At 44.1% G+C, this 13,396-nt stretch overlaps 2 protein-coding genes across 2 annotated transcripts in view; one reads left to right on the forward strand and one right to left on the reverse strand.

Annotated features, from left to right (window-relative positions):
* Positions 1-4,128, forward strand: part of l1cama (L1 cell adhesion molecule, paralog a) — a 43,897-nt gene extending 39,769 nt beyond the window's left edge. Inside the window, exons 23-27 of the mRNA XM_080858317.1 lie at positions 340-453; positions 1,394-1,540; positions 1,793-1,924; positions 2,083-2,155; positions 2,667-4,128. Coding sequence (XP_080714443.1) covers positions 340-453; positions 1,394-1,540; positions 1,793-1,924; positions 2,083-2,155; positions 2,667-2,928 — 728 coding nt within the window. The 3' untranslated portion in view covers positions 2,929-4,128. The remainder of the gene's footprint in view (positions 1-339; positions 454-1,393; positions 1,541-1,792; positions 1,925-2,082; positions 2,156-2,666) is intronic.
* A 2,038-nt stretch (positions 4,129-6,166) lies between these two features.
* Positions 6,167-12,497, reverse strand: ribc1 (RIB43A domain with coiled-coils 1; the record flags this gene model as incomplete). The annotated part of the gene is made up of 7 exons (XM_080858328.1): positions 6,167-6,248; positions 7,536-7,702; positions 7,901-8,137; positions 9,701-9,819; positions 11,734-11,848; positions 11,956-12,179; positions 12,299-12,497. The coding sequence occupies 7 exons, from the start codon at positions 12,495-12,497 to the stop codon at positions 6,167-6,169; spliced, it is 1,143 nt and encodes a 380-aa protein (XP_080714454.1).
* Between the last annotated feature and the right edge of the window lie 899 nt (positions 12,498-13,396).

Here is a 13,396-nt window from a genome sequence, read left to right on the forward strand (position 1 = left end):
CACAGAATATGGTCGGACCAAGGCACTCTTCTTTTCAATAAAAAGCTTTTTGTTGAAAAGAAGAGTGCCTTGGTCCGAAGACATTCTGTGAAAGCTATAATACATTTTTCATACCAAAGAGCACTTTCACACCACATAAGAGATTTACTTATTAGAAGAACGCCATAGCCCTCCATTCTATCCTTGTACATTTAATATTCATAGTTCACTTTTGAGCCTGTCAGTTCTAACTGTGGATTCAGTATATGAACTTAAATGTAATAAATAAAATAAATATAATTTTAATAGGCGGGGGTTTCCAAGAAATGTCTTATCACTTTCACTTGTGTTTGCTTGTAGCTCCTCCTGCCAACATAAGCGTTTCTGCCGGAGAGACGTCTGTGAACCTGAGCTGGGCGTCAGGGGAGAGACACAGAAATGTCGGCTTCCATGTCCGTTACCTCAATAAGAACGGTAATTTACATTTACATTACATTAGGAGACACTTTTATCCAAAGCGACATACAAAGGGGAGAACAATCAAGCTACGAGCAATAGAGACCTAGTGTAACAATAAATACTACTTTACATAAGAAATAAAAATGTGCAGGAATGTAACTACTGTAAGTGCGAGTTTAGTTCTAGTTAGAGGAATTGCAGATTAGCGGAAGGTGAAGGAGGGGTAGAATAAGGAAAAGGAAGGGAGAGGAAATGCGAGTTAGGAGAGGAGGTGCTCTCTGAAGAATTGGGTCTTGAAGAGCGGGACGCCCCTGCTCTGGTAGTGCTAGTCAGCTCGTTCCACCAGCGTGGAACTATGAATGAGTTGTGGCAAACTGTGGCAAAGGAAGAGAGCAGCCTGTCCTGACCTCAAATAATGGCCTGGGAGTCACAACCATAGACATATATAGATACATGATCTTCATACATGGATCTATATATCTCTATGGTCACAACCCTCAGGCCCCTACCACTGTGTCATGCTTCACTAAAGGAACAGGCTTGTTGATATGGTTTCCGCACATATTTACCTACAAAGCCCTTCAGGGAGTATGTCCCACGTTGCCCACACTCTATGGCATCCTTTAAAAGCATGACCCGCACTGTAATACAGCCCTCATGGGGCGTCCCCCCAACACAGAGCTTTCCCTCATTACAGGGTTCCACCGGTTCTCTGGGTTTCTCCTACACACTAGCCAAAATGGCTCCCCTTCAGACACCATATGTGGTATGGAGGGAAGGGAGCCCTCACCCCAACATATCCAGTTTCACAAGCAATGGGAACTGTCACTGACATCTTGTGGGAATATTCCAATGTTCCAATGTTGAATTCTGTTCTCCATTGAAGAACAGAGTTTCATCCAATAGAGACAATTATGTATCATCGTTAAAAAAAATATTTTCTGATTTGGCCCAGGCGGGAAATGGGTGCTGTCGGAGAAACTGGACTCCGCACAGTCCCTCTATCAGCTGCAGGGCCTGCAGCCTGGCACTGGGTACAGACTGGTCTTCATCTACAACAACGCCACCTTCTGGGAGACGGAGGTTCACACTGAGGGCGCAGGTAGTTATCCATCACAGCCCGGACGTGTTGCTATCCGCTGTTATTGAGTCAGAGAGGATATCACACTGCTCCCGTCTCGAGAGAAGAGTCAAACAGAAACATATTAAAGTCAACAGTGATTCAATACTCCTAATTCAGCCAGTTCCAAGCATCCTGCTTGCTTTAACACAGCTTTGTCGGCATGTTTTTTGTTGGCAAGATACTAGTATGTCTTTATATATAGTGCTTGGGTGTTCTCTTTGGCTTTCCCAGGCGTGTTGAAGGTGCAGGGGGGCTTTGCCACAGAGGGCTGGTTCATCGGGCTGGTGACCGCCATCGCTCTGCTGGTGCTGCTACTGCTCATCCTGTGTTTCATCAAGAGGAGCAAAGGGGGGAAATACTCAGGTTGGCAAAACCCTACAGTACATAGTTACATATACTCACATCAGCACGTACTAGAGAAGTACAACGTCATGAACGTCATACAACGTCATACGACGTAATAAAGAGAAGGTTCATGCAAGCTGAACAACAGTCCTCCTCTCTCTCCTTCTATGGTTTAGTCAAAGATAAAGAAGAAGGTCACATAGACTCTGAAGCTCGACCCATGAAGGATGAGACGTTTGGAGAGTACAGGTGTGTTTACTTGTTTTGTGTGTGTGTGTGTGTGTGTGTGTGTGTGTGTGTGTGTGTGTGTGTGTGTGTTATTGTGTCTGTGTGTCTGTGTGTCTGTGTGTGCGTGTGTAGGCTTTTTTTTAGTTATATTAACCCTGATGTGCTCCCTCTCTTTTTACTAAACCTCACTCTCCCCTTTCTCCCAATGCGATCCTCCTTTGCTTTGCAGATCCCTAGAAAGGTATGCAGTGCAGTGCTTTGGTTCATTTCTGAATGCATTTCCACTTGAGGTGTATAGCTGTATTATCATGTTTGGAATAGTCCTGGCTCTTTTCTGCTCGCTCTCCCCCAAGCCCTCTGTAGTATACATGAAATCCCCTTGGAGCCTCTTTGAAGCCTATTCATAATTCTAATCCCCACCTCTCTGCCTCTCTCTCTCTCTCTCTTACTCTCTCTTTCTCTCTATTTTATTCTCTCTTCCTCCTCCTCTCTTCCTTTCTTATCTCTTTTTTTGCTCTGTCTCTATGAGAAGTGACAACGACGAGAAGCGCACCGCCAGCCAGCCGTCCCTGTGCGACGACAGCAAGCTGTGCAGTGAGGACGGCAACCTGGACGACTACGGCAACAGCAACAGCGTGCAGACGGAGGTGATCATGGACGAGTCTCTGGCTAGCCAGTACAGCGGCATCAGAGACGTGCCCGAGACCGAGGCCCCAGACAACTCGTCGCTCGACCCCCCCACATACGCCGCCGCCAATCAGGGGCTACCAGTCTCATCTGCCTTTTTAGATTAAAGGAACAGTGTGTGAAAGACCAGACCAAACATGGATTCACATTTGTGCCCACTATTCCATACTGAATTAACCCATCACAGCATCATACTGGTGGCAGGCAGCAGTGCATGCGCCAATACACCTGAAGCCAAGTTGTTAGCAGACACAAGCTACAAGCTTAAAATGCTGTGACTGACTTCAGGCTGTTTAGACATGACCTAAACTTTAGACCTGCACTGACTCTCTTCACAACCAACACTCTGCAACAGGGAATCTAGAGACCGCTATCATGGACACACAGACAAACATATACATAGACACACATACAACAAACACACAGGCACACTCACACGCAAACACACACACACACACACACACACACAAACACATACTCACACAGGTGTGTACAAAATCATAGTCTTGACATGTCAAAATCTTGACGACTTGTTTTCTGTCTGTGTGTGTGTGTGTCCAGTGCAGGAGGTTACAGTTCTGACTGACTGACAGCCACTGACTCCATCCGATTCTCCATCTCACTCAACTCATTCGAAGGGACATCTCCATCATGTGACAGAGCAGTTAAACCCTATGCTGGACACCAAATGCAGCGACAGGGCTTCAGCTGTGGACAGGTTTAGGAGGTAGAGGGCAGTGGGACAGTGGGAAAGACAGCCATAGAACGTGGGCCTTAATATTCTGATAAGTGTATCATGCAAGCATACAGACAGCACAAGCTATGAATTGTGAGATTTAGCCTACTTATGTTCTCAGTAAGTGTATGCTACCATGTCATTATCTCAGTGCAAGACTTTTTAAATACAGTTGTCTGTAATGTTGTTTTACCGACTTATAATTTATTTTTTTACTCCGAATGCATTGTTTTATTTTCTGAATCATCCCTTTAGATAGTTTGCTTTAATTTTCCAAGTACCTCAAGGAACGAAAAAAAAAAGAGTTAAAAAAAAAACATTACTGAAATGAAGTTACATATTGTACATAGTTAGGCTGCAAGAGAAAACATTGACATGAGAATACTTTATAGCAAGCTGTACATAGTCACATGTATTGATTTAGTCATAAAGTACAGTATTATAGACATAGAAGTCATCCCTTATCAGTTCATGTGCCTGCTGACATTCCCAGAAGCAAACGCATCTCACCCTCTAAATCATTCATGTGGTGTCAGGTACCATGCTGCCACTTCTTTTGTGTAGTCCTCTATGTCTGTCTTTGTCTGTTTCTATTGTATACTGAGCAGTGTATTAAACAATGTGTACTGACAAATCCTCTCTCTCGGTCCTGTTGGTGTTAAGCCATAGAGATACGCACTTAATTGTGTACCGCAGCACAAGGCAGTATTTTGTTGAATAGGGTTATGAGAGATTGCATTTTACACACACACATGAACACACACACTTTCAAGATGTTACACTTTTTGATTAGACTTAAATCACAATCATTTATGTAATGGTTACCATGTTTGTCTAGCATTGAGAATGTATGCATTTGTGGGGCTTGGGAAGAATCGTCTCTTTACCGATATACCAAATACCACTTATTTTGTTTTTGAATTGGTCTAATGGTGTTAAAATTAGGGGGTGGGTGGGTTTTAAAGACAGTGCTTATGTGGTTTACCTGTTAATTTGTAATAAATGAACGTAATTCAAAACAAACAAAAAACAATGCTTGTATGGGAACCACAAGAGGGCAAATTGGTGAAGGTCCTCATATCTCTTTGAATGTAAATATAACCCAAATGATTGTGTTATATATTCAGTTGTTTTACAGCTATTTTGTGTTGCCAATAGATTTTTTTAATATGCTTTTTTATTATTATTATTATTATTATTATTAAACATTGTTAAACATGTTACATGTGACATGGATGTTTCCAGAAAAAAGTAGAGAATAGTTTATGAAAGTCCAGAAAAAAAGAGAAAAGGAACACATTCTTCCATCTATCCTCACAATACATGTTGACATTGTCAAGGGATAAAAAAATGAAACAGTGAAACACCCTTGTTTGTTACGTTGCTTTCTAGTAACTCCTAAGCTGCAGTATTGTGTGTATCTGTTAACCGAGAACCAGTTTCTGCTGAAGCAGAGGCGCGAAGAGGGGTGCAGCAGCCTAGTCCGAACACAATTGCACCCACACGCTCAACAGGGAGCATTGGCGAAGTGCTGACACACACACTAACACACAAACACACAAACACACACACCGTTCCAACTGTTGTCCGCTGACATCTCAGCCATGGCCACAAGTCCTGGGGGATATCATGGGATTGATCCAGATTAGACTGTCAGTTATAGGGTGGTGTAGCGGCATACGGTCAGCCCGTCACGTGTTTGCTGTGAAAGACATGCTCAGGACAAATACTTCTACAAAAAAAAAATCTATTTTCATATTGGAATAAGTAACAATGCGAAGATATCCCAATATTCTACCCGTCTGCTGCTAGAGTTCTGTGTTGTGAGTGTTGGGGCAAAATGTTGAGGGGCTAAGCCTGAGGGGACGAATGCATTACAGATATACACTATACTGCCTTTTCTCTGTTGGCTTCCTTTGCTTTGGGGGAGCTCCATTGATAGCCACTCCTCTTTTCGGGCCTTTTCTATATTTACAGGATATAACTGGAAAAAAAATGGAAGAGAAAAAAAAAATGACACAGTTGTGAAAGTGACTGAGTACCAGTGGCTTGAGTGGATGTAGTGTTTGCAGTGTTACCAGAGTGTGGGTGAAGGGGAGGCTTGTGTGTGTGTGCCAGTCTGTGTGGGCATATCCCCTTACATTGTGCGTTGGGTTTGTCTGTGCCACAGGAGGGGTGGGAGTGCCTGGCAGCTGGAGAGCTGGAGGAAGGGAGAGGAGGGAGGGAGGAAGGGGAGGGAAGGTTCGCTTTGTGTTTGCTTTTTCTTTTCTGAGGAAGAAATGATTATTGTACTAGTGTGATGAATAAGCCACTGTAATTACGTAATAAATAAATAAAAACCCTTGGAACAATCTCAATCAAAACAGATGTCGCCTTTTGTGATTATCCATACCCCCCCCCCCCCCCCAAACTAAAGCACTGTGCGGGAGGGGGATAATCTTTCAGCACTTTGGAAGACATGAATCCTCACACTGACATGAGCACAGTGTCATATTAGGAGTACGCAGCAAAATAACAGGATTAACAGCCTTTTACAGTGAGAGTAGAGAAGCTTTATTTGTGGTTGCTGAGTGTACTGTGGGAGTGCTTTGGCTGGGAGAGGGTGGTGATCAACGGGAGGAGGTGTTGAACTGGGTGAAGTAGTGGGCAGTAGGCTGGTTGGTGGAAAGCTGCTTGTCCAGGTACTGCTGACTGGTTCAAAAACAGGAGACAAAGACAGAGGAAAACAGAAAACAACGTTCAGGATTGCCAGACAGGAGGAGTTTCAGTTTTCTGATTCGCATTTAACATCTATCGTGAAATAAAAGCCTGTCGGGATAGATTTATAACTGAACCGATAAAATGTAAGTGCACATAAATTACAAATTTCAAAAACAATATTTTGAATTGTTGCACGAGCGAATGCCAAATTCATCACCACAGAGGCGGACACATTCATATGCCATTTGCATCTACTGGAAATTTGTAATCATGCCTCTCAAAAGCTATCCCTAAAATTGTGACCACTCGGCTTCAGATGATTCTAGGCAATTACACACACAGGGTGGCATGAACACAATTAAAAAAACACACTCCCTTAACAGCCACTAAGCTGTTGCAGTAAGTGCCCCAACATGTGCAAGGTGTGTGTGAGAGAGAGAGAGAGAGAGAGAGGGGGGAAAAAAGTGATAAAATTCAATTACTTTCCTCAAATTCACACTGTGCTTCTTTGGCACGCTCTATTTCACCGTCGTACTCAAGCCTTAACAGCCACAGATAAACGGCAAGTGAAGCATGTTGTGCCGTGGTGAATAGGAGCCCGGTATTGCTCACAACCCTGCATTATTGTTTTTGCATATGCAAGGACGTTGCAAGAATATAACTGTCAGTCATAATGCGGTAGCCTGCGACGTGTGAGCACACATTGTATGGGTGATTTATGACGGTCGACTGAGTGCTCGGCTCCGTGCTAGACTAGCCTGGTGGGGTGCGCAAGGTACCACAGGAAGTGAACTGCAAAGCTGTCCGTCAGGGCCTAGCCCACTTGCATCTTGCATCTGTTTAATTACCTATCGTAACAAGCATTCAAGGGAGGTCTGTTGTCTTGGAAACGGATGGACTCTGGGGGAAACGTGTGAGGCCAGAGCAGCTTCATAGCTTTGAGGCTGTTGGAAGGAAGGTTAGCTTTTCTTGCTAACCTCTGCCAGACCACCACAGGAGTGCACCCCCTACCTTTAAAGTGGTGTGCACATGCCAAATAGCAGATATGGAAGCTTGTTTCTATAGAAGTTTAGGCATTGGTTAATGCAGCCCAATTGTGTTGAAATTGTAGTTGCTGACTACAGAACCCAAGAGAGTCACAAAGTCATTTGCAAGTCACCCCCCCCCCCCCCCACCCCACCCCAAAAAAAACCAAACAAACAAAAAAAAACTCTTGCTTGCAGTAACTCTAAACAATTAGGCAGAATCAGCAAAGAAGATTCAGAGCGGCCTGCTTACTGCTGCTGCTGTTCCTGAGCTAGCTGCTGGTTGTATTTGTCCATCTCCATCCTCCGCTGTCTCTCCATCTCTCGCCCTCTCCTCTCCTCCTCCTGCAGAGTCCTGGCCTGCTCCATGCACTCCTGCTCCCAGGCTCTCTCCCTCTGGCGCTTCGCCTCTCTTTGTTTCTGAGCGTAAATAGGATGCAGAAGGGAAAGGGAAAGGGATAATGGCACAAACAGAGAGAAGGGTCGAACAGAGGAACAGAGGCAGTAAAATAGCGGTCAGCACTTTTCATTGCAGTAATGCGCCCCGGTCTCTCTGGGGAGACATGCTAAGAGATGCTAGCCGGATGGCCGACCATATTTAGCCCCTTTTTCTATTACCTCTCTCTCCAGACGCTGTTGCTCCTGCTCCCTGAGGATGGCGCTGTGCTGCTCGGAGGTCATCCCCCTCCAGCGGTCGGTCATCACTCGCCGGCCCTGGCCCGGCCACGCTGGCCTCTCAGCAGCCTCGGGCCGCTCTGTCAGGAGGTCGGAGGTCACCATGTGGCGGATCTCGGACAGCGCCGCGCTGTGGTTAAGCTCCCGCTCCTTCCTCTCTCGCGCCGCGCGCTCCTGGGCCTGTGAGGAGCGCACACATACACACACACACACACATGCGTAGAGATGGATTCAGAACACATTTGGACAGTTGTTAGAGAAAAGGGCGTCTCATTAGGAACGTGGACACGAGAAGAGTATGATATTAAACAACTCATTAAGGATCACCTGCGTCATAGCAACACTACTGAGCATTCAGTCGTAAGATAGAACCACAAAGAGTCTTTGCAACATAAAGGGGGTGTGGGCTAAGAAGCGCCAAAGGATGAGATAGGGGAACCTGAATGCACCAAGCTAGGGATGACTGGATTGAGATATGGGCTGAGGCACTAATGAACTTGAGCATAGAGAGCCTAGGTACAGCTGCCTGCCCCGTCTGCTGGACAGAGGTAAGACACAGACATCACGGTCGGAGGAGAATTAACCTAAAATAGCAGAACAGCGAATCATAGTCCAAGACATCATGAAAGAAAAGGAACTAATTTGGGAACTTAAATTGAATACAGCACCCAGACGCACCAGGACACTTTAAACAAAGGCCTATCTCGTAACTATAATAATCTTAAGTGCTTGATTGTTCCTATAACACACAGAGAAAGGGAGCCACGAGGAGCCAGCAATTGGAAGAATTCTTGCTGCAATGGAGAAGCTGATAAAGACGATAGACGATCAAAGACCAGGCCGTAGAGACTGGAGCCAGAGGGCATGGTCGGGGTGGACAAGCAGAACAAAGCCACATATTAACGGTGGTTCAAGATCTCATTAGAAGAGCACATCTGCCAGTCGTATTACATACAGAGCCCCTTGGCTGACATTGGAGATAGCTGGTGCTCGATATGTACTCAAAATATGGTTGTCATGAAAGTAATGACATTAGTTGGAAAAATCTGGTGACTGTCCTAGACTGAAGACCATATTTGGAAACTGAGAGGAACACACCTCGAAACTCTGCACCCACACCCAAATGAACAATAACCAATCTCTAAGTACCAACCCACTTATAAGTAACCAATGACCGACTTGTTTTATAAACATATATCCAATCATCTTAAGCCACTAGGCACAGAGATCTGTGTTATTGATTTTACTTTAATATTTCACAATTGAATGAGTCAACTGCAGCAGAGACTCCATTTTCTTCACCCACACAGAGACACCAGCTGCCGGTCCGAAGGGGCTGGTACCCTTCAAAAGACTTGGGTGACATCTGTTAAGTGCAAGTCTATAAAAAGCAATGTCAGTTCCTGCTGTGGCAGCCAGGGAGACCATAAAATGGAGGAACAAAATCACAACACCTCATTACAAATCCCACTGGGCAATTTGTGTGAGAACAAACAATCCAGGGCAACAATGAGGGTTCTTTTAACAGGAATGCACTACCACCCACCCACATGGAGCATCAATTAAAATGGTTTGTCTGCGGCACGGATGATGCAAGTAGTTTTCATCTAAAACAAACATTATGAATAATAAATAAGTCTCTCTTTTTTACTGAATAAGGTCTCGCCTTTGAAAATGCACATTTGCATTCAACATACTCTGCAGACAACACAGGGTAAGTTGCCATGCCTGTGCACTGCTTACCAGGGACTGGTTGAAGTTGGTAAGAGCCAGACGCTCAGCTCTTTTGCCCTCTTCCTCCAGGTCCTGGAGAAGGGCTGACCTCAGGTCCTGCTGAACCAGGTGCTTGTCCTGCAAGAGCTCTGAAAAATACAGTATAGAGCAGAAGTGAGTACACTCCTGTGCAATATCACTTAAATGTCCAATGATTCAAAATTATATCAGCTTAAAGGAATTTTATTACTTCTAAGTTGGGGTCTACTAAGTTGAAAAGTAGGGTATTTTCTCTTGTAAAATTAGAAAATAACAGTTTAGATTTACGGAACTTACTAAACCACAGTAGGAACGCAATGCAACAGTCGGTACACTTTTTATTACTCAAATTCAAATGTTTTATTTTTCACTACTTCATATGTCCACCTTCATTATTTATGACAGATCCTCCTCTGCATGAAGGATACCATTGTTGCAGAGGTGTTTTGCCATTCTTCAGAGACATTTTGCTGGAGGAGTTGTGTTGCTCTACCTTTCTCTTAAAAATCCCCCAGGTGTTCAATTGGATTCAAGACAGACAGGCGACATACTCTTTTCTTCTTCTTTAGAGACTATTGAGGGATTTTGGCAGTGTGCTTTGGATCGTTATAATGCTGGAATTTTCCTTTTCTGCCAAGCCTTTGGAGACTGGTAGTTATCCTGACAGCCAGTATTTTGGTATACCCACAGGCATGCATGGTGCCATCTATAAATGTCATCTCCTTAACACCTTTTGCACTAATGCACTTCCGTGCTTCACTGTCGGGACTGTGCCTTCAATGTGGTTGTCCTGGCCAGGTTCAGGCCAAAAAAGCTGGACCCCAGCTGGGCTGAACAAATGTATCGTGGGCTCATTTGACCAAAGAATGTGCTCTCTATATTCATCAGACTTCTTTTCATGTTTAGCAAAGTTTAATCTTGCCGTTTTGTGCTGAAGATCAAGCTACGTTTTTTTCTTTCTTGGATGCCGTCCATAGAGGTTGATGTTGATGCAATGTCCTTCGCACTGTCTGAGAGCTGTCACAGAAACTCCCAGTTCCAGTGATAAGCCCTGTGCCAAGTCTGAAGCACTTGTCTGTCTACTTTTCAGAGCTACATTGTTCCACTACGGCTCTGATTATTAGTACTATGGCTCGTTCTATACCTCCTGATTACAGCTACAACTGTGTTTCAACTGATTTAAAGTTGATCACTGATCTTCCTGTATTATTTTCCATCTTTGCTAAGTCTCATAATCAGATGTTTTAATTCTTCTGGAGCCATGAAGTAGACAGACACAGCCCATGGGTCCAAAATTGAGAAAGCTCTGTTGTTCACAGGCCATTTTATAACCATGTTAATGCAATAAGGCTAATTGGACATCACAGAACAGCTTGTTTTAATAGTCTTTTTTTAGTCTTTCTAAAGTATTTGTTTAAGATAGTTTGTTAGGGGAACTACTCTACTGGTCAACTTAGAAACAATGCAATAAAGGAGAGGTGATACAATTTTGAATTGTTTCACATTTAGTTAACTTTCATTGCATACTGTACCAACACGACCACACACACAAACACACAGAGGGAAATACATAGAGAGGGGAAGCTTGTAAACACATTAAAGAGACCCCGTTTGTATGTGTGTGTGTGTGTGTGTGTGTGTGTGTGTGTGTGTGTGTGTGTGTGTGTGTGTGTGTGTGTGTGTGTGTGTGTGTGTGTGTGTTTGTGCGTGCGTGCGTGCGTGCGTGCGTGTGTGTGTGTGTGTGTGTGTATGTGTGTGTGTATGTGTGTGTGTGTGTGTGTGTGTGTGTGTGTGTGTGTGTTTGTGCGTGTGTGTGTGTGTGCCTGTGTGTGTGTGTGTGTGTGTGTGTGCCCGTGTGTGTGTGTGTGTGTGTGTGTGTGTGTGCATGGGTGTGCATGGGTGTGTATTTATAGTCCAGAAAGTCCAAGCACTAAGATGATCAAAGAGGAAGGAGAAAATTCCATTCCAGCAAGCTAAGTATATGGGACAGGTGTAAAAATCTCCATGAACATTTTTGCATTCACCTTGATGTTTCTGCCAGTGGCGCAGTTTGTCTGTGTCCTCTCTCTGAGCTCTCAGCTGTCGCTCATTCTCTCCCATTTGAGCTCTTCTCCTCTCATTCTCCCCCAGGTCCTCTCCCTAGTCACACCCAGAAACAATATGTTGATCACGTTATTCTCAGAGGCTTAAAAACTACATTGAAAACGTTAAAAATGAGTACAGCATATTCAACACCACCATCACACCTTAAACACTTTCATGCTGGCAGGTCCCAGCTGTGACTCTGGAATGGAAAGATTAAGCTCGAGCGCCCCTTGTCGGTTACACGTGAGGTCGGCATCGCGAGAGTCCTCTGGACGCTGATAAGTGTCTCTGTAGCGAACCAGATCTTGCATCAGTTCTCGTCTGCTTTCTTCCTCTTCTCGCTGACTTTGCTCTAACATTTGATCATTGGTCACGCGTAAGGCGTCTGTAAAACGTAAAAATAACAAAATAAATCATTTGTAAAAATTTGCTTACACACAAATTACAGAAACATGAAATAAAATTGATATGGGTAGTAGGCCGACATTTTGGAGAAATGCTTACCGTATGCCTTTTGACATTCCTTCTGTACCTCATCCCGTTCTCTCCTCTCTACTACCTGTCGGTCCAGGGTTTGAAGGTCCAAACCCATCACTCGGTTCCTGGCGTTAAAGATTCTGCCTTGGCGTGCCGCCTCAGCTGCCCTTCGGCGCTCCACCGCCAAAGCCTCCGAGTTGTCCACTGGTAGGTCAACTTTATACATTTCTCCTTTTACTACTAATTCCCTTTCAAATATCAAAACACAAAGAAATGCAAAGTAATGCAAAAATAACTAACCTGAGATAGTTACAAGGCTAATTGATAGTAGCCTAAGTTAGGTTGCTCAAATTTACAAAACCAGCCTAAATGCTATATAGCGAGCCAACGGTTAAAATACTCCAAATATCGGTATCCTAACAATAAGCTGTTGAACACTGTGCCTAGAACAAGTACGACTAATCATATAGGCTACTAATATGGCAAACCTGCTTGTTTTGGGGCTTAACCTAATGTATCCACAATCTGTCCATGAAATGACACTCTCTTGCGCCTGGCTTGAAACTTTGTTTGACGCATTCCATCACCATGGAAACAGGACTTTGCATACTCATGTGGCAGGGTTACACTGTACATCAAAGTTTTGTCTTTCGAAATAGTCTGACTGACTCTTTGTGTAAGACTTTAGCCGATATAGGCATGCCATAGCTGTGTTACGTGTCTCATACAAGTCTTACCAAGTTACTTTTACCATAGAATAATTTGACTAGGTTTCCCCTTCACATTCTGTCTAGACGTTGTCTCGCGAGACTAAACCACCGTTCGAAGACTAGAGGGATATGCAATGCATGTGTTTATTGACAACCCGTGTTACAGGCCCAGTGTAAGGTAATAGACATGAAAGTAAGTACGTTTATTACATTTCATGCTGACTAAATTATGGACACTTTAAATATGAACCCGGGTTTAGCTACCCTCTGCACAAGCTGCACACCGCAAAAAGTCACCCAGAAATAATCTCACAAGCCTGCCAAAGAAGACTGCATCACTATGGGGTACCTGAAATTGATAGAGAAAGACAATTTCAAGTCATATAAAGGTCGCCAAATTATCGGTCATTTCCAC

This window comes from Sprattus sprattus (assembly GCF_963457725.1).
Source record: "Sprattus sprattus genome assembly, chromosome: 2".
Taxonomy (NCBI): Eukaryota; Metazoa; Chordata; class Actinopteri; order Clupeiformes; family Clupeidae; genus Sprattus; species Sprattus sprattus.